We start from the raw sequence: 20,021 nt of genomic DNA on the forward strand, positions 1-20,021 counted from the left end.
CCCTGAAACACATTAAATGCGTTTATATCGGAATATTCCTGATGAGTTTGGTGATTCTGGTGTTAGAAAAGTAGAGGAAAATGACAGCAATCTCAACCATAAGGGAAATAAACGTTCCAGTTTCGGTTTTAGCTCCTAAAAACAAAAGCGTTTTAATGTTTTCCTCACTCCATTTTTACTTTCCGGTGACGTTCGACATCGCATCAATGAAGAATCCGGCGTAGAAGCAGTGGAAGACATTGGTAGCTGAGACACGACTCGGCTAGATCTAAAAGATGACTAGAGCTGGACTGGCTGAAGCACTAAAGTGCCGCTGCATCGCTCTCGTTATGTAGGGCTACTATCAGCAGGTCTCCGCACAGCATATGATTATCTGGAGTTAACAGGAGATTATTTTTATCTGGATTAGCAGGAAAGAGTTCTTTGTGTGTGCTTTGTTTGACTATAAATTATCCATGTCCTTTATCTCGGTCAACACAAAAAAAAAACCCAAACAAAGACAGATTCACTAAAGAATCATGACGCATGAAGGCGCTGATTGAGTCTGTATCCATATATAGGAGCGGCTGTGGTTCAGGTGGTAGAGCAGGTTGACCACTAATTGTAGGGTTGGCAGTTCGGTTCCCAGGCCACATGATTCCGTGTGAAAGACACTGAACCCCAAGTTGCTCCCGATGGCAAGTTAGCGCCTTGCATGGCAGCTCTGCTACCATTGGTGTGTGTGTGTGTGTGTGTGTGAATGGGTGAATGAGACACAGTGTAAAGCGCTTTGGATAAAAGCGCTATATAAGTGCAGACCATTTACCACCTCAGGAGCAGGATGACTCGAGATGCCTTTACTATGAATAATCAATAGCTGTGAAGAACCATTGCTTAGATTTTATTGAGGAAAAATATTACAAAGTATTACAAAACAACAACAACATGTCTCTAAAACCTATAAATTATATAAATCAAAACTACATTCAGAAACAGATGACTGTTTTTCCCGGCGTATTATTTCTAAATTAGGTTTCGTTACAGTATAATGACTAGCTAGTTTTATTATACAGCGCCATCGGATTCCGGATAGCGATTGGTCAGAAGGTGTTACAGTAGATTAAAAACCTGTGCAGTCGTCAACAGGGACCTGTAATGAGGCGTTTATTTAGCGTTAATGGAAGGAGTCTCCGGTGTCAGCGGTAAAGCTGTTATTTTAAACTTTTCCAGTCAGCTGAGTTCATGCTTTGATGAGGGACGGATGACGGAACGACCGTTTGTAGCTGCTGTAACCTTAGCGAGAACTGGTTTCGCGACGTTAAACGTAACCATAAACGGATAATAAAGACGATGTGTCATTCTTTAATAAATTGAAATGGTTAGCGTTGATAAATCGCTGTAGTGTCAGTGGAACAAACCCTGTTTCTTGCAGTTACAGGAAAATTAATGGTCTTCAGGGTGGAATCATGTGGTTCTCCGACTCCGCTTCATCGCACCACCCTGCTGTTGATATTTTCCTATAAGCGCACCACACACAGTGAGCTTATGAATGACATGGGAAAGTCAGTATAAAACAAGTTTAAATAGTTTAAAGTATTAAAAAAAAAAAAAACAGGCCGGCTGCTCCATTTTACACACACACACACATTTTTTTTTTTTTTTTGTAACACACAACCTAGAGTCAATAAAAAGTTGGTTCCAGATAACAGAAGAGTTTTTTTTAAAACTTGTGGTAGGACAGTATGAGGGAATGCTCTGAATTCTTTGACATCCCGAGCCAAAAAAAACTAAACAAAAACCAACGGTCCATTCAAGTCCAGTGACTGCAGTGATGTGTGCCACCTTGTTCACAGCAGGTATGACTTGTTCTGGTGGTGTTTCATGTCACACAATAGCATGTCTGTCTCAAGACATAAAAAAAAAAAGAAGTCAGGTTTCCTGTTCAATTACCTATTCATGCTCTCTTCCTCAATTCCTCAGCAGAGTATAAAACGAAAACGTTGAGAAAACATTCCTGCCTAAAATGACCTGCCTAAAGATTCTCAAAAAGCTAGAAAATCCCAGGAACTCTTAAAGCACTTATACTGGAGACTCCATCCATAAATGCTCCATGCGGTGCCTTGTGAAAGTATTCATACCCTCTTGGTGTTTTTCCTGTTGTGTTTCCACATGTTTTTCTGGAAGTAGTATATTTTTTTGTTTCGTTTGATGTACACAACATATAACTACAGGGATTTTTGCCCATTCTTCAAGGCTCCTTCTCTTTCAAGTGGTGTGTGGTCTAGGTTCTCATTAATGTTGCACTGTGGGATGTTTGAAGTTTGGTCTATTTTGTTTGTTTTTTTGAAACAAGCTATTTTTTTCTCATTCCATTTCAACAATTTGGACAGTTTTGTTAGGTCCATGACTTACAATCCAAATAAAACAAAATAAAAAAAATCCATTTTAATTCCAGGTTGTAATGCAAGAAAACAGGGGGGGGGGGGGACAAGAGGGGGTGAATACTTTCGCAAGGATACTGTAAATGTGTCTTATCAACGTTTCTCAATTCTGTTTATCCCTAAGGTTATGTAATGAAACACACGTCGCTCAAGGCGGTCTCGGTGTTCCCGCTTTCTGTTTTTACTCTAAACAAAATCACCCGTTTACTCGGGTGTACTGCATGATGTCATGAATTCCTTCCAGCTTCGATCATCGTAACGTTTCAATAAGAGCGATTCAAACACACGGAGTTAGATAACTTCTCCTGGTTTTCATGTCGCTCACACGCGTTCCCATGTTTCTCTCGTTTTAGATGGCGCAGCCCCCTTGAAGTTATTGATTAAAGAACGGCGTCCATGTAGAGTTCTACATTAAGCGTTGTAACTATAAACCCTCTCTCGACGCGAATAAGATCGACTTTATGGATTAAGCGTAAAGCACGACGTGTTTAGTTACACTCGTCCTGTGCAGGGCATCGTGGGAACGGAGGAATATTTAAGTATCTGTGTAAGACGTTTTCATTTCTGCCCAGTACACTGTGAAAAGATCGCTGTGAAAAGTAAAGTGATGACACGTCCAACCTCTCCGACCATCACAGAGCCAGAGTAGGCCTCTCAGAGAAGTCCAGGTCTCAGCACCGGAGCATCTCCTGTCCGTTCTTGTGGCTCGGGGTGCCGTTGTTTAACATATGCGAACGACGCCAAGCCGTTCTCAGGTTCTTTATGAGCAGAACGATTACGCAGAGAACCAGCAGGGCACACAGGACACACAGCACACTTAAAACGATGGGGATGGTAGTGTTCGCTTCACAGACGTGATTCTGTCCACCTAAAAATATAGAGACAAAACAAAGTGTTTTAGCACCTGGCTACAGTGTGTGTTTACCCAGTAAGTGGTGTTTATACTGCAAACTCTAACAACCACTTCTTGCCCAAATTGGCAAAGTATATATTAAGGGTTTTTTGTTGTTGTTGTTGCTGTCGTTCTCCGGTTGTTTCAGTTATATTGCCAAGTGCTATTTGTGTGCGCGTGTATGTGGGTTTTCATTTAATTACTTCATTAAATACATATCTGTATGCTGTAACTCAACACTTACAGCATTCAGACACGAACATACATGATCTACATAATTCAACAGACACTTGAGCGTTAAGATAATTACTCGGGCAGGTCTACAAGTTATAATTAATGGTTGGATGGCAGCAGTCATTTGAGGTCGGAGCAGTTGATCCATTCACGTGCATCGATAACGAGTACAGATAAAACAGCGGCGTCCAATCTTATCTGTAAAGGCCCGGTGACGGTGCTGGTTTCCCTTCCAACCGAGTAGAAGCCACACCTGATTCTATTGAAAGCCGAGATCAACTGATTAAACGGGTGGAATCAGGAGTATCTCCTGCTTAGTTGGAATGGCAACCTGCACCCATCCCAGCCCTCTGAAGAGAACATTGGACACCCCTGAGCTAAAAGGTATCATTTACCAGCAAACATCATTGTGAAAGACTGCACAGAACAATGGCGTGTAATCGCATCGCGCGGGGGCGGGGGGCGGGGTTAGTCAGTCTGATTTCGACTAAAAGGACAAAAAACTGCTTTGTGGCTGTAGAGACTAGGATGTTGAATTCTACTCGCTCTGGAGACAGATCATTTATCCGTGTTAAGTTGGCGAGCTTGTTTGATGTAACTCGCAGTGTTATATTTGTATTGTACGTATTGTTACGTCTTTGTATTTACACCGTATTTGCTTTTATTAACACTAAAACGTTGTAACGATGTGCTTATGGCACATACGTGCTGCAAATATAGTTTCTCCTAGAGGGACAATAAAATTAAAGTTGAGAGAGACAGACAGACAGACAGACAGACAGAGAGTACACAACATTTCCCAAAAGGACGTTTCACCTTCCACAGTTTCAGAAGCACTTTTCTTGCCTGGCTGCTGAAAGACTGTTTTTTCCAAAACCTCCTGCTTAAGTTTGTAAAGTGGCAGGTTTAAACTCCACCATAAGTGCAGGTTGTGATAGTCGTGGTTCAAGAGGCACTGCATTCAATGGATTACTCGAGAGTTACTGGGAAGAAACCCAAAAACAGTATGGATTCGACAAATCTGACCCAAATAATAATGAGTCTTTATTAATCACGTTTACATTACAGCACAGTGAAATTCTTTTCTTCGCATACCCCAGCATGTCTGGAAGTTGGGGTCAGAGCGCAGGGTCAGTCATGATACAGCGCCCCCCGGAGCAGAGAGGGTTAAGGGCCTTGCTCCAGGGACCAACAGTGGCAGCTTGGCAGGTGTAACCCAGAGCCTTAACTGCCAAACCACCACTGCTCCCGTTACTGAAATACTGAGCTGACTCTACGAAAATATTCCGCTCCAGCCCTCGATGTGGGATCCCTGAACGGTGAACAATGCAACGTGACACTGAAAAGGAAAACAAGTTCATGTGATTTCTCAAAAGTGTGAAGCTCATCCAGTGACTGCCGCCTGGAACTAAGAAAAGGAAACCAAAGATTCCTCACAAGGTCAGACTTGTAGAGTTTCGGGTTGTCTTGGAGGGGCATCTGATAGGATTGTGTTAAACGCTGAACAGGGTTGGAGTGATGATAGTATGTGCATGTGGACTGCTGGGAAGCACACCCACAGTGTTTTTATCCTCCATTTCACTTCACTGAAGATGAAGACGTCTCAGATAGCATGATGTCTCAAATGACAGCTAGTTCATTTAGGAACATACGAGCGTAATTACTGGTTTTTCTGTTTGGTAAAAAGAAAGCCAGCCACACCCGAAGCTCGGATGTGGCATTTCTAATCTCGTCCGTATCCGATCTCATCCGAAACTGGATTAAAAGCTACAAAACCAAAAAAAAACCCAACATTTTTAGCTGAGTAGTAAACACCACAATGCGGATCCGTTCGCGTAGAATAGTTTAGTTTCCAGTTTCACTCATCATAAAGTAAAATAGCGTAAACACGACACAAACGAGCTAGGTAAAATATAATACTACAGTGAAGTCCATAAGTTTGCACACCCCTTGAGGTGACGTTAAAAGGCTGTGTGTTAGGCTTCCGAGTTCACAGCGAACAAAACTAAGCGGCTGAAAAGTTCAATCATTGTGGTGGTTGTTGTTATTATTATTATTATTATTATTATTATTATTAGACTATTATCACAAATATGTTTATTACCGCTCGAGGTCGATTATTTCTCTCTAACTGTATCTACATTTAGCCAGGAATTAAACTTAGCAGTGCATATAATTATATATTTACATCAATGTTTACCTGCAATACAAAGAAATTTGCAGCAATATACAGGAACGCTCCATGAAATATAGATGATCTGCGTGATAAAGCTGAACGTACTGTACAGGGAGTTCCAGCTGGTTCTGCGATGTAGTTTTTCGATATATATTTCACAGGATTTAAGAAAGTTTGGTTCTAGCACCATAAGTACAATGTTCAAAAAAGACGTCCTAGTTATACCTCTAGGACGTCTATTTAAAGCACACACACACACACACACACACACACACACACACACGTGTCCTGCAGGTCTATTGTGCAGGATATAAGACATTGTCCTGCATGAGAGATTAAGTGTACAGTGGGATTTTTCCCATGAGCAGCGAGTGTGCTGGACATTCCTGCATGTTTCTATTGGACTGAAGCTCCATTGTAAAACCTACAGGGTCCTCACACTGATGCCCCAACATGACCCAGCAGGCAGAATAAATTAGAGCATGGGAACAGAATGTTAAGACAAAAGGGATGAATATCATTTTGGAATGTCGTAAACCCAATAGTCCCCGTCTCCTTCCAGTCATTCACCATCAGGATGGGTGTGCCGCAGCACTACACCACGATAGGATGTCAGTCTATTATAGCACACCATGAATCAACTGCGCTTTAAGCCGGCTCAGCTAGCTAGTACACGACTAAATTGGCTATTGTTGAGAAAGTGCCATGTTGCGTAGTCCTGCTGTTTGCACAATGCTAAACAATGCTTTTCTTGCTTGTTAGCTTCATAAGACGTGAGCTTCAGACGTCAGACGTTAGCCGAGGGATTATATTTGGGATTATGCGTGTAAAGTCGATTTGGTCTGTTTGAATTCGAATACAGCTTAAGCGTCCTTACAAACAACAAACAAACAACAATAAATACCCTACAGGAATCCTCCAGGACACGCTGAGAAAGCGTGAGAAAAATCCTGGTGGTATTTCCTCGGGCTTTAATCTGATAAGCTTATTAAATGGCGTACACACGAAACCAAATACCCTCCGTTTCTTTTTAAATCACGAGTGAGTTTACAAAAACATCTTGGACTACACTTGGAAGGAACTTTTAAATGTGTATTAGGCTTCATCCTTTATCACAAGTAAGAAAAATGGTCAAAAGGTGCATGTCAGGATATAGATGTTAAGATAATAAAAGACTAAAATGAGTAAAAGTTTGCATCCCCCGTTCTGAATACCATGTAAAGACCTCTATTATGATTCATTGTAGTAATTTTAGATTTTTGTAGTTTATTTTCCGTCCATCCATCCGTCCGTCCATCCATCTGTCCATCCATCCATTCACCCGTCCATCCGTCCATCCATCCATCCACCCGTCCATCCATCCACCCGTCCGTCCGTCCATCCATCCGCCCGCCCGTCTGTCCATCCACCCACCCGTCCGTCTACCCGTCCATCCGTCCATTCATCCGTCCACCCACCCATCCATCCTAAAAAGGGTTGTGGGTGCTCTGCAAAGTCAACACTTTGAACTGTTTAAAAGACCCACACCATCTGACAGCAAAGGGCACTGACCACAGTCTGACCCCAGGCCCTTTCCTAACACCAGCAAATAAAACAAAACAAACCAACAGTATTTGGTTAAGGATTACGTACACCGCTGTACACAGCTGCTGTCATTTGTCGAGTAACAGACGATGACAGTCAGAGGTCAGATGCTAGGGCCTGCATCTAGGAAAAAAGTAAGGGGGGTGGGGGGAAATACATGTTCTTTATAATGATGGCGTATATTTACAAGTTTTAATCCTCAACATTACTGTAATATTTTATTCATTATGAAACTCATCAGCTAATCAAATTGTCTATATATGTCTGTAAATGATTTCTCTAAGCCCTGCTAATTCCCCTTTATTGGGGCTCTTGCAGTAGATAAGATACTATTATACATGATACAGTCACTTCCTGTGAATTTCTGAAATTGTGAAATTTCTTTCTGCTGTACTATTTGTAATAGATAACACACACACACACACACACACACACACACACACACACACACACACAATATTGCACTAATATACACACAAGTTTGGTTCTAGCACCCTAAGTACAATGTTCTAAAAATACAGTCACTTCCTGTGAATTTCTGAAATTGTGAAATTTCTTTCTGCTGTACTATTTGTACTAGATAACACACATACACACCCACACCGTGTCACAGAAAGATTTGTTTGCCTGAGGTATCCCACGGGTGTCTAAGTTACCACGTGAAATGAATCAGTAACACTCTCACACACTTCATCCTTCACCATTTCCGCCTCGACTGATTCCCAGTTGCCATTTTAACGGTTAATACGATACTTTGTTTGCTTCAGGAAGTCCCGGGAGGGCATTACCTACCAAAAAAAATTGGATTAATCGATTGCAAATCGATTAATCCAATCGGGGCGCACGGTGGCTTAGTGGTTAGCACGTTCGCCTCACACCTCCAGGTTCCGGGGTCCCGCCGGGGCCATGTGTGTGGAGTTTGCATGTTCTCCCGGTGCTGCCGGGGTTTCCTCCGGGTACTCCAGTTTCCTCCCCCAGTCCAAAGACATGCACGGTAGGCTGATTGGTGTGTGAGTGTGTATGTGATTGTGCCCTGCGATGGATTGGCACCCCGTCCAGGGTGTACCCCGCCTTGTGCCCGATGCTCCCTGGGATAGGCTCCAGGTTTCCCCGTGACCCTGAAGAAGGAGTAAGCGGTAGAAGATGGATGGATGGATTGCAAATCAATGTAAACAGTGTCAGTTGGAGAAACCTCGACATTCTGTTCAAATTAGTTAAATAAATCAATCTGTAGGTGAAAGGTGAAGGAGCTTTATCGATTGTTAGCTACTTAACGTGCTAGCTCATTAGCACCCTAGGTCTTGTACAGATGCCTGGAAGTATTTACGTTTGACTTTGAAAGTAATCAAGGGTTTAATTATGCTTCATTTTCAGTCAGTGGGAAACGCTCGATCTTTCAGATGTGCTTTCCTTGACCATATTCTGAGCTCGCCAAGCCTGCCATGCTAAACCCGTTCTCTCCATGACATCCGCTTCGGCATTAGGAGCTGACGTTAGTGGATTACTGGACAGGAAGTCCTACAAGGTGACAGGTTCTGATTACAGGTAATATATAACACATAAAACACATATTTCAAGCCACTGAGTGCCTTATCTCTTGATAAGAGTTATGAAACTGACAGCTAGCATAACGTTAGCTAACTATGCAGGACTGTTTTATCCTTTAGGAAATTCATCTGCTGTATTTTCTTTAAATTGTCCCGACAACTGAGAGTGACGTGTGCAAGAACATCCTGAAGAACCTAACTGCCCTGACTGATACGGGTGAGTGCGTCCTGCTCTGGTTTACGCTATACTTCAGTTATCATGCTGCACATGAGAGTCCTGTTATAACAGGTACTGGAATGTACTTTCGCTTCTTTTTACCTTGTGCCTTGCATCATTTTTAAGCACGTTCATGCCAACCAGGAACTCTAACATCCTACGGCCATCCTCAGAGCATTTGTGCAATATCAACAGAGATGGGAGGGGGGGAAAAAAAACCAGACATCTGTTTGTTTTTTTCTTCTAAAGGTATACAAATACGCCTATGAAAATGCCCATGAGGAAGGACCCACCGAGCACTTTTTTATTTTAAAGTGCATGTAGGCTGCAGGCTGTCGTAGTTCACCCTTAATAGTCCTGGAAGGAGGAAAAAAAGCCATGAAAACATGCGTTTTGAGGAAAGAAAAATCACTACTCTTAAAAACACGCCGCTGTCCCTTGCTCTTACTTGGCATCGCGGAGGACGCGATGTCGAAAAGAACCTCATTGGATGGGATTCCATCTCTGTGATTCAGAGCTCTTGAGAAACATCTTTCACAAAACGCCTCATAGCTCAGAGACTATTACAAGATGCAGCCAGATAATGCCTTTTGGAATCACCTAGGCAACGGGCGTTGGTTTTACGCCTCGCCTAACGATCACAGCTACGAATTAACTAGCACAGTAAACCCTCAGAAGTAGGGATGTTCCTTCATGCTGTTGGAGTTGCGGTGCGATCACGCGTACTGCGTTTATTCAAGCCGTATGGTTGCACGTCAGGAGGTTTTAAAGTAGTATTTCGAAGGAAAGAAGCAAGGTAACAGTCGAACCTTGTAAACGTAACATCTTCGGGTAAGTTCTAAGCGGTCGTAGTGCTCAGGGATGTCTGACAAAAACAACGTGACAGACGGAACAACGGACAGAGTCTTTGGCTCAGCTCTGTGGTTTCTCCGTGCAAAAGCAACAGTCTCTGTGGAGTTTTTTCATTAAAGCCTGATATGAGTCAGCTGTCATTATGAATGTTTTGTAAGAAGCTTGTAATGTGATTTGGTTTATTGATTTGTCCCTTTGGGGAAAGCCTTACATGCTCTATGTAGATCCCTACAAAATAGCGTTTAACTTCAACCCCGTTAGGAATCTACTAGCACCCTTCGAGGAAACCTCGATCGCACCTTTTGCGCCCAGAGCGTTCTCCGGACCGCGCACGCACGCACAGTGTTAGCGTTACGCTCTTTATTTTAGGAATAAATTACCATATGTGATGCTGACAGGTTTGAACAGATTCTGATCGAGGAGCTGGTTCTTTAGTGTGAAGGTGACGTTCAGGGAAGAACTCTGTGACACGTGGCTGCTCTTTAGATAATACAGTCCCACGGGTCCACCTGCCCTGTCTGCGTCATCGCTGAGCTCGGTGTGGTGACTCAGGACCGCTCCGTCTTCTCCGAACCATCCGACCTCCGGCTTTGGGAAACCCTCCGCCTCGTAAAGCAGCGTGACGGTGGAGCAGTTCGAGTTAACGCTCAGCCTCGGTTCTGTGTAGAAGGCTAGCGTAAACGCACACACACACACACACACACACACACACACACACAGGATGTGAAACAGGTTTCAGAGATATGAATAACTGCAAGCACATTATCTGACAGTGTATCAGCATGACAATCAGATGAATTTCAGTTTACAAAAAGCTAAAAATAAACACATTCCTGAATATAATAAGCAGAGGTTGTGGCAGAGCACTCGTATGGGGTATACAAGCTATATAACAAATAGTTCATGTATAAACAGTGTTTCTGAGTTAAACAGTGTACTGCACAGAGCTAAACAAGATACAACGTTATACTGGCTTGTTTTCTGCATCGCTCGTAGTGCAAAGCAAAATAAAATGAGCAGGCAGATTCCACTGTATTACGATCTGAAGTAGTCACCCATCCACAACCACAACCACATTTTCGCGCTTACTCTAGAAAGACTTACGGAAATCTCTTATAAACTGTCTTAGAAACGACATCTGTTAGTCATAGCAGATTGTTGGTGTAAGCCTGTACACTCAATACTAAACTGATAGCCGGTGCAGATTCCTTAGGTTCATCGTGCAGACACCGAGAAGCTGAACACGTCACGGTGGAGTGAATACATCTGAGGAAAAGGGGGACGCTAATATTACGCATTACGTACGAGAACCATGTCGGGCGGACGGGGGATCTAAACTTTTCCCACCTTCCTAAGCATGATTTTTAGACTTGGTATAAAAAAAAGAGAGAGAGATTGAGAAGTGACTTGAGCAGGAGCCAAACGTCTGAGTCTGTTACTTAGAATTTACTCATAATGCTCTCTGTTAGAAGGCAGCATGTTCTTATTGACTGAGCATTACTCATATCTTCATACCTCCGTATTCCAGCCACACCTGGGCTTTATCCGTGCCCATGGTGTTGCTCACCGTGCACAGGTACCCGCCCACGTCTCTCGGCCCCACCGGGTCGATCCTGAGCGTCGCGTTGCCTTTCCTCAGCTCGGACACGAGCATGGCCGTGCGGTTATGGTAATCCGGGCTCTGCAAGTCCAGCTGATTCCGTTGGTAATAGAAGCTGTGGATGACGCGGGAATCCTCCACCCGCTGCCATGTGACAACCAAAGACGAAAGGTCAGTGGTGGAGTCAGGGGTGAACTCACAGCCCAGGAGGACCGGCTGACCTCGGACCGCGACCATGCGACCTGCGGGTACGCTCACTCTAAAGCCTGCAGAGATACAGTATAAACACGTACACGCTTATTAACTCCATTTCTTCAGCTTTTTACTTCACACACATATACAGCTGGGAGCAACGCTCACTGCATGTACCCGATGTAAGGAATAAAACAGTCGGGGTGTGCTGTTACAGGAAAATAATCCTCGACGTATGACGTGGTGTGATGAAGCGGAGATACTGTTACCACGTTGAAGTGGACGAAAACACGTGTTTAACTCTTCTGAACCACTGCAGCTATAAACAGCCGTTCCCTTACCAACCTCTCTTTATTGTCTCCCTCGTGACGTTAATAAGACAAAAAATCAAACCACTCCATGACCGTTCCGAAGCGAGAGAGACCCCTTCCAAAAAAGAATAAATTAAATAAACGTCTCCTTAAAAGGACTTACGGAAAACATCACCGTCTTAATGCTTATATGTTTGTCTTTGTTAAATAGCAACAATTTAAAAAAAAAAAAAAAAAGGGGGAAAAAAAAGCTTTAGATTATGTGGAGTTAGCATTCATGTACAGTAAACGCCTGAAAAGTATTATATGGTGTCCCTCAAGCTTCCATTTAAGGCCCCATTTTGTTCTTGCTTTTGCTGTCCCTCTTGGAAATATAATTCGTAAAGCTAATGTCGTCCATGTTAAATGTAAATAAAAACAGAATGCAATGATTTGCACATCTCATAAACCCCGTATGATATTCACAATAGCACATAGAAAACATATCAAATGTTTCAACTGAGGAAATGTACCGTTTTAAGAAACAAAATGGGGTCATTTTCAATCGGATGGCCGCAACAGGTCTCGAAAAAGTTGGGACAGGGGCAACAGAAGGCTGGGAAAGTAAGTGTTAGCACAAAGAAACAGCTGGAGGTTAATTGGGAACAGATCAGTAAGGCGATTGGGTATAAAAAAGAGGATCTTAGAGAGGCGGAGTCTTTCGGAAGTGAAGATGGGCAGAGGTTCACCAATCTGCGAAAAACTGCGTCTACAATCAGTCGAACAGTTTTAGAATAATGTTCCTCAATGTAAAATGGTGAAGACTGTGAATAGCTCATCATCTACAGGACATGTCATCATCAAAGAATCTGGAGAAATCTCGTGCGTAAGGTACGAGGGTGTGAATCAATACTGCGTGCCCGTGACCTCCGGGCCCTCAGGCGGCATTAAAAACAGGCCTGATTCTGTAATGGAAATCACTGCATGGGCTCAGAAACACCTCCAGAACTCACTGTCTGTGAACACAGTCCTCCGTGACATCCACAACCGCTGGTTAAAGCTCCATCATGGAAACAAGAAACCATATGTGAATATGATCCAGAAACGTCGCCGTCTTCTCTGGGGTGAGGCGAACTGAAAAAATGTTCTGTGGTCAGATGAACCCAAATCTGAAATTATTTTTGGAAACCACAGACGCCATGTCATCTACACTAAAGAGGACTTAATAGGAGAGGGACCACCCGGCTTTTTATCAGCACTCAGTTTATAAGCCTGCATCTATGATGGTATGCGGGTGCATTAGTGCCTATGGAATGGGCAGCTTGCACATCTGGAAAGGTGCCATCAATGCTCAAAGGTTTATACAGGTTTTAGAACAACATACGCTTCCAGCCAGATTCCATCCCATCTTTACTTCTCAGATACTCTTTTTATATCTGATCATCTTACTGACCCGTTCCCAATGACCCTAATCAGTCACAAAATGTTCCTCCAGCTGTTTCCTTTTACTAACACTTACTTTTCCAGCCTTTTGTTGCCCCTGTCCCAACCTGTGTTGCGGCCAACAAATTCAAAATGACCCTATTTTTTTTCTCTCCTCGAAACGGTACATTTCCTCAGTTTAAACATGTTCTATTGTGAATAACGTACGGGTTTGTGCGATTTGCACAGCATTGTGCTTTTATTTACATTTCACAGCGCGTCCCAACTTCTTTGGACTCGGGGTTGTGATTTCCTTAAAGGGTTATAAGTTAAAACGAAAGCAAATGAAGAGATGAATACCTTTAGGGCATGCTTTTCTCTTATTATTACTGCTTTTTTTTCAGTGAACAAGAAACGGCACGCTCGACCCTTGCATAGAAGCCCGAATCACGTGGACTTGTCCTACTTGAACACAGCCACAGAAAACCTTTCAGCCCATTCATGTATTTCATTTCGAGCTTTACAATGCCATGATGGTGGCGGACTGGTGCATAATGGGAACCGCCATCAGTTTTTTTTTCATCCTCAGAGATTTCCCTATAGTTCCAAGGGTTCTGAACAAAACTTCTATTCAAGGAGCTGAACCTACTCAAACCTGGCTGGTTGAACGGATGTGTTTAAAGGGAATAGTTCAGACTGAGACATGTCATTTTGAGAATCAAATAATGCTTTTGTCTTTTTTTAGACGGAGGAAGGACCTTATGATAATTGTTACTCCTGCCTTTCAGTTGAATTCAAATTGAAAGTGACTTTCAGGCTGCTGTAAATCACATTAAAAGACTCCAATTTTGTATTTTATACCTTTCGTTTGAAACAGCCCAAATGACAGATTTATTAAGGTAAACGCTGGAAACAAACGTGTTGTAGTACCTTAAATAACATCACAAATTCCCTGTGAAAGGCTTACATCACTGCTTGCGTTTGTTCCTTGCTGTCCACGTGCTTCTGTTTATGTTTTGCCATGTGCATTTATTTTGGTTCCAGTCCATTCCCTGCCTCTGTTCTGTAACAAACACTGGTTTGTTACTCCGATGTGTTCACCTGTTCTGCGTGTCATCTTCTTATTTACGCAATGTTGTGTCTGTTCTTCTTTTGCGAAGTCTCGCGCATTCCTGAGCGTTATTTCTTTGTCTGTTATTTCCAGGAACTGTTGCTTGTGCTATCGTTTCTGAAAACGGATCTCCGTTTGTCGACGTCGTCCTTCCGAGTATACGCACTTGGGTCCTAACCTCACTACACAAAAGTCAAAGAACGCTTGCTTTCCACTTGTTCATTTAGTCTGCAGGTGCTTCTGTAGCCTTTAACACAGTCCTTGTCTTTTATTCTTTCCGCTGCTTCTGGTCTACTTGGCAAAACACGGGTTTTACAGGCTTCAAAGCGGCCACGGGAAGCATTTGTCTGGGTTTTTTTTTTTTGGGAAGTCAGCATTATCCAGGAACTATTCTTCTTTCCTGACCGAGTCAGAACAAAAAAAATGCTCTGTTCTTTAGTGAAAAGAGTCTTTTCATAGTTAAATTAGTGCTAGAACAGGAACAGCTGCGCCAAAGGGATGTGGCATGGCCCAAAATTCAAAGGAGGAACATTTCAATGGTAATAGTTCAAATTTGATGTGGGTATTGATTCTTTTTTTTCTTTAAACCCAAGCTGCTTATTTAGCTATTCATTTGATGAAGTTTTGCGTATACATGCTTGACGATTTAGACGTGCAGAGACACTAAAAAGGCAAACTTCAAACACTCAAACGTCCTGCCAGTCTAAATATCATTTTTACTCAGACTTCTCCCTTAATCGAAGGAGCAGAAATGAAGGTCACTCTTCTCGTTGCTAAAGTGTCAGCGAGCGTTTTATTTGGTATAACCTGGAAGTCGTTTGTTCTGCGGATGTTCCACGACAGCAAAAGTAACCGTGAACGGGTTAAAAAAGAACGCCGTGTCATTCTAAATAAATGAAAAGTGTACCTGTTGGTAAATTGCAGTGTTGTAAAAGGAATACATGTAGAACATGTAGGAAATCACTTCGCTTCAGAGTGTTTTGCTCCGGTAATAGCAGTGTTTCGTTTCCAAACAGAGTGACGTGACATTGCAGAGTGATCGAGTCCTCGAAACTACTGAACCATGCAACATTATCACAAAAAGGATAAAAGACATTCACTGGGAAAAACATATTTGAGGAGCAGACTGGAACAAGCCTGTGCAGGAGCAGATGCAGGACAAAATTAAGTACTCGCAGGGTTTAGTCGAGACTAAACCTTCAGGCGTTATAGAAACACTCGATACCAAAACACACCAAGACAAACACAGGGCTGAATGGAAGAATAAAACAAAGATCAAAGAAAAAAAACCACAGTAAACCATGTCACTAGGAAATAAAGACCCAACAGGAGAGCAAACATACAATACTTTGCGGTGACACAGTATAATAAACACGAAAAGAAAAGAACAACAGGGCACAAACCACAGGTTGAGTAAATTGTGAGCATAATAGAAGCGGTGGGCTGGACAGAACGGACAGAAATACAGATTCTGGTGAGTCGTTGGGGGCAGACTCTGGTCTTAAAGCCTTATGTAATCAAAATTGTTTGTTTATTTATTTATTTATTAGAGCTTTTTGTATGAGTCTCTTGGCATCGCTGATTCAAATAAGTTAGCGTATATAACAGATGACAAAAATATATTTTGTAGCTATTCGTATTATAATTGTACTGTTTCGAATTTCCAGGAAATCTGACTCCAATTTGCGTCCAATCGAAAGCTCTCTAGAACCCATCTGTCCCGCGTCCAACAAACATTGCGAGTAGTAGGTTACAGTACGAGCTAATTCAACCATGAGGATCAAACATGCCTTTGCTCTGAGCATGCTGCTTCCGAGATGTTAACTCCCCTTACAAATCACGGCTCTCGAGCCGTTTCATAAGCACTCGAACACGGACACGGCATACTTCTGAGCTGAAGGTTAAAAAGAAAGTTAGCTAGCCCACTGTTAACTATAGCGTGCTTGCGTGTAGGCTTGTTGCTAATTTATCGATCCCAGAGTCGCTCATTTTAGTAGCAGCCACAGACCGGTTTTGTTATTTAGAAAAGGTGAAGCGTAGAAACGGATAATGAGGTCTTTACTACGTCGTAAATGCCATTTTATTACTTGAAGGCAAAATAAAGAACAGAAACGAGGGTAAAATATCTCTGGTTGTGGTGTCACGCTGATCCACTGCTCACACAAATCCAAAGTGTGTTCTTTTTCAATACTTTGGCTTTGGAAATGATTAAAATCCAGCACATTGTGCCTGTTGCGTAGGGAGAGCTAGCTGCACCATGTAGAAGAGGTTTCCAACATCCACATTATTGCGCTTGTAGAAAAACAAATAGCTGTGATTGATCTAGATAGCAATGAAATAACTGAGATCATCTGGAATGGATGGAAAAGACCCAGCACTGGAATTCCACCCTCAAGAACATTCCAGTCCTGCTGTTTTTAAAAGAAACGCACGGGCAGTCAGATCATTTTAGGCTAATCCGGATAGCCAGCCTTGCAAAAAAAAAAACTGCTACTGTAAGGCTGTAAACTGTCAATTTGAACACAATCAACACAACATTCAGGTGGTTAAACTCATGAGAACACTGTTGCTAGGAGACCAGAAAGATCTAGACAACAAGCATGAGGAAAGCTAATGACTGAAGCTACTGGGGTAGAATTTTAAACAGTTTAAAGACACAATAACTGCGTACAAAAGACATAACCGAATCGAGAATATAAACATTTACCTCAGATGTGTCGATTAATTACCAAAAAAAAGGCTCAACGCGGCTAAAATTACACTCTAACAGCGCCTAGCATCGAGCGCAAACCCAGCTTCTTCTAGGGGTTCAGCCATACTGAGAAATGCCGACAACACGCACAACTGGAGCTGTCAGAAAAACTGGTAACACTTTATTTAAAAGGAAACTACATGATCCCTCATAGCATCAGTTCATTTTCATCATGTTGGCTTTGGAAATTTTTACAAAGAAGCCCACAATATAATCGAAAGCTCTCTAGGACCCATCTGTCCCGCGTCCAACAAACATTGCGAGTAGTAGGTTACAGTACGAGCTAATTGAACCATGAGGATCAAACATGCCTTTGCTCTGAGCATGCTGCTTACGAGATGTTAACTCCCCTTACAAATCAAGCCTTTTTTTTTGAACACATGCTTTCCCCTTACAAATATATGGTTTCCAACCCAAAAAAGAAAGATCGTTTCTTAGAGACGGAGCAAAACAAATGAACAATGATAATAATAAGACCACAACCAGAACACGCCAATTTGGATGGTGATAAAAGACCTGGGTTCACCGGTAATGGCTGGAAAAACCCAGCGTCCCATGGAGAACTAACGCTGATGCTTCGTAACCCTCAAGAACATTCCAGACCTGCTGTTTTTACAAAAAAAATTCAACCTGATGTGTGGTTGTGGATGTCGTAAAGTTGCAAGCCATCGACTTCAAAATTCAAACAAGAGATGAACAATTCTGTCTTCAACAGGATCGCGGTCTCCATACTCAATCAATTTTATAATATTTTTTTTAAATCACAATTTTGAGAAATTTTCTAGTAATACAGGTTTCTAGCTAGTCTCAAGTTTATCAGTGGAAAGTGTACACTGCCACCTAGTGCGTGCGTGTGATTTGCGCGATGAAGATCAGTCTGTAAGTCAGTCGGTGACTAGAACAAACATCTTGTCAGACCGACTACAAAACTACAGCCACCAAGAACAAGACAACCTTTTTGTGTGGAAGCTGGACACGTAGGACCAGGTCCAACAGGTCCAGCATGTACTTTTTGTTTAACCAAAGGTTGTTTTTATTTATTTTTTTAACCTTTACTGACATTTTCATTCGCTGAACATGTTTTAAAAAATCCACAGTAATGACTCACAATCTGAACTAACACTGCACCTGATATCCAAGTGAATGACGTGTGGATGGAAATGAAAAGTGTCATATGAAAGATTAAATATCAAGCTAACTGAAGGGTTTCAGTAACCATCTGTATCTAGTTATCCTCTCACACTGAACACACCCTTAAATGCCTACAATTTAAATTTTAATAACAGGAAAACCTATACTGGCACAAGGTCACAGCCAATGTGCCGAAACATCTGGATATTATTCATAGTTAAAGAGTTTCAGCGAATGGTATGTTTAATTCTCAGGCTATCAGCCTCAGCTCTGAGAACTCTTTTAGTACCCTGTTCTCACGTGCTGTTATTACACCTCGCTAAACATATCATGACTTTTTATACAGAGCACCGTTCTATTCAGTAGGTTTAGTCGTGTTCCTCCTTTGACAGACCCTGTGCACGTTCATAAAAACGGGATTTCATGCTGATAACCGGGGAGTTCTCCTTTCTAACTTCCTTATCTGAGGTTCAGCTGCCAGCCACGTTGAACAGTTTCAAGGACCATTTTAATTGCTTTGTTGTCAAAACACAGCGCTCATCTGAAACTTTAATGCTTTATACATTTATATAAATGAACTGGATTTAGATTAACTTTGGAAAAAGTAACCACTGCTACTATTCAAATGTTGCTTTGAGGTTCAGCTTGGAGAAAAGTACAAAAATATGTCTTAAGCAGATAGATATCTTGTTTTTTTTTTTTTGTTTGTTTGTTTGTTTTTTTTTGCATGTAATATTGTTTGCATGCACGTTTTTTTTATTATTATTATTTGTTTTCTTTTTTTTTTTGTTTAGTTTTTCTTTTTCTCACATTAGGTATTTTTGAGATTTCTGAAGATGTTATCAAGGACATACAGCACAGCTCCAGTGATGGTTAGTAGTGTTTAGTTTAACTAACGTGTACAAGCCTTTATATTTCATATTATGTTGAACATTTTTATCTTTGGTGCATTAAGTAGTTTCTTTACACTACATAATAAGCAATATACTACAGCCGGCATGTACATTACAGTACAGTACAGTACAGTACAGTACAGGTGAGTATGAAAGGAATTGAGCTGAAGAAAGATGAAGAAACTTTATTACCTGCACAAATAGTTGTGAGAAAAGACAGGAGGAATATGAAGCAGTCCATCTCAGTAGCAGCTCGGTTTAACTACATCTGGACATCAACATCCTGTACTCATGGTTTAAATAAGTAAGGCGTGACTCCTGCTAATCTGTTTAGTTAAACCTGCCGTCAGTTTTTGTCCGCCTACGAGTCGACTCTTTAATTCGGTTCTTTTTTCCTTTTTTAAATAAGCGAATCGCGGTCGAAGTGAATCTTTTAAACCAGTGGTTTTCAAAGTGCGGGCCGGCATAAATTCTCACTCTCAGACAACCACACACACACGCACACACGCACACACACACAATCAATTCCTAATGTAATGTAAAGATGTAAGATGTAATTATTAATAATAATAATAATAAAAGGGGGATATCTTCAGAAGTCTGTATTTTTAATGTGTTTTAAAGACATCTTGCGAAAAGGGGGGCCTCGGTCAAATGTTAATGCCATTTGGGGGGCCTTGCCCTGGAAAGGTTTGGGAACCCCTGTTT

At 41.9% G+C, this 20,021-nt stretch overlaps 1 protein-coding gene across 1 annotated transcript; it reads right to left on the bottom strand.

Annotated features, from left to right (window-relative positions):
• Positions 1 to 3,091: 3,091 nt before the first annotated feature.
• LOC128605037 (CD276 antigen-like) lies at positions 3,092 to 19,668 on the bottom strand. The gene is made up of 4 exons (XM_053620147.1): positions 19,506 to 19,668; positions 11,438 to 11,788; positions 10,303 to 10,593; positions 3,092 to 3,288 (listed from the first exon to the last, which is right to left on the bottom strand). Exons 1-4 carry the CDS (start codon positions 19,552 to 19,554, stop codon positions 3,092 to 3,094), a joined length of 888 nt encoding a protein of 295 aa, XP_053476122.1. The 5' UTR covers positions 19,555 to 19,668.
• Between the last annotated feature and the right edge of the window lie 353 nt (positions 19,669 to 20,021).

Source organism: Ictalurus furcatus, chromosome 3, assembly GCF_023375685.1.
Source record: "Ictalurus furcatus strain D&B chromosome 3, Billie_1.0, whole genome shotgun sequence".
NCBI lineage: Eukaryota > Metazoa > Chordata > Actinopteri > Siluriformes > Ictaluridae > Ictalurus > Ictalurus furcatus.

Bases quoted from the DNA above. Each gene is read 5' to 3' on its own strand.
- LOC128605037 (XM_053620147.1), bottom strand. From the start codon at position 19,554: ATGGACTGCTTCATATTCCTCCTGTCTTTTCTCACAACTATTTGTGCA. The intron at 11,789-19,505 runs GTAATAAAGTTT...GTATCTCTGCAG, and splicing joins TCTCACAACTATTTGTGCAG to GCTTTAGAGTGAGCGTACCC. The intron at 3,289-10,302 runs GTAATTTATTCC...CTATATTTTTAG, and splicing joins ACCTGTCAGCATCACATATG to GTGGACAGAATCACGTCTGT.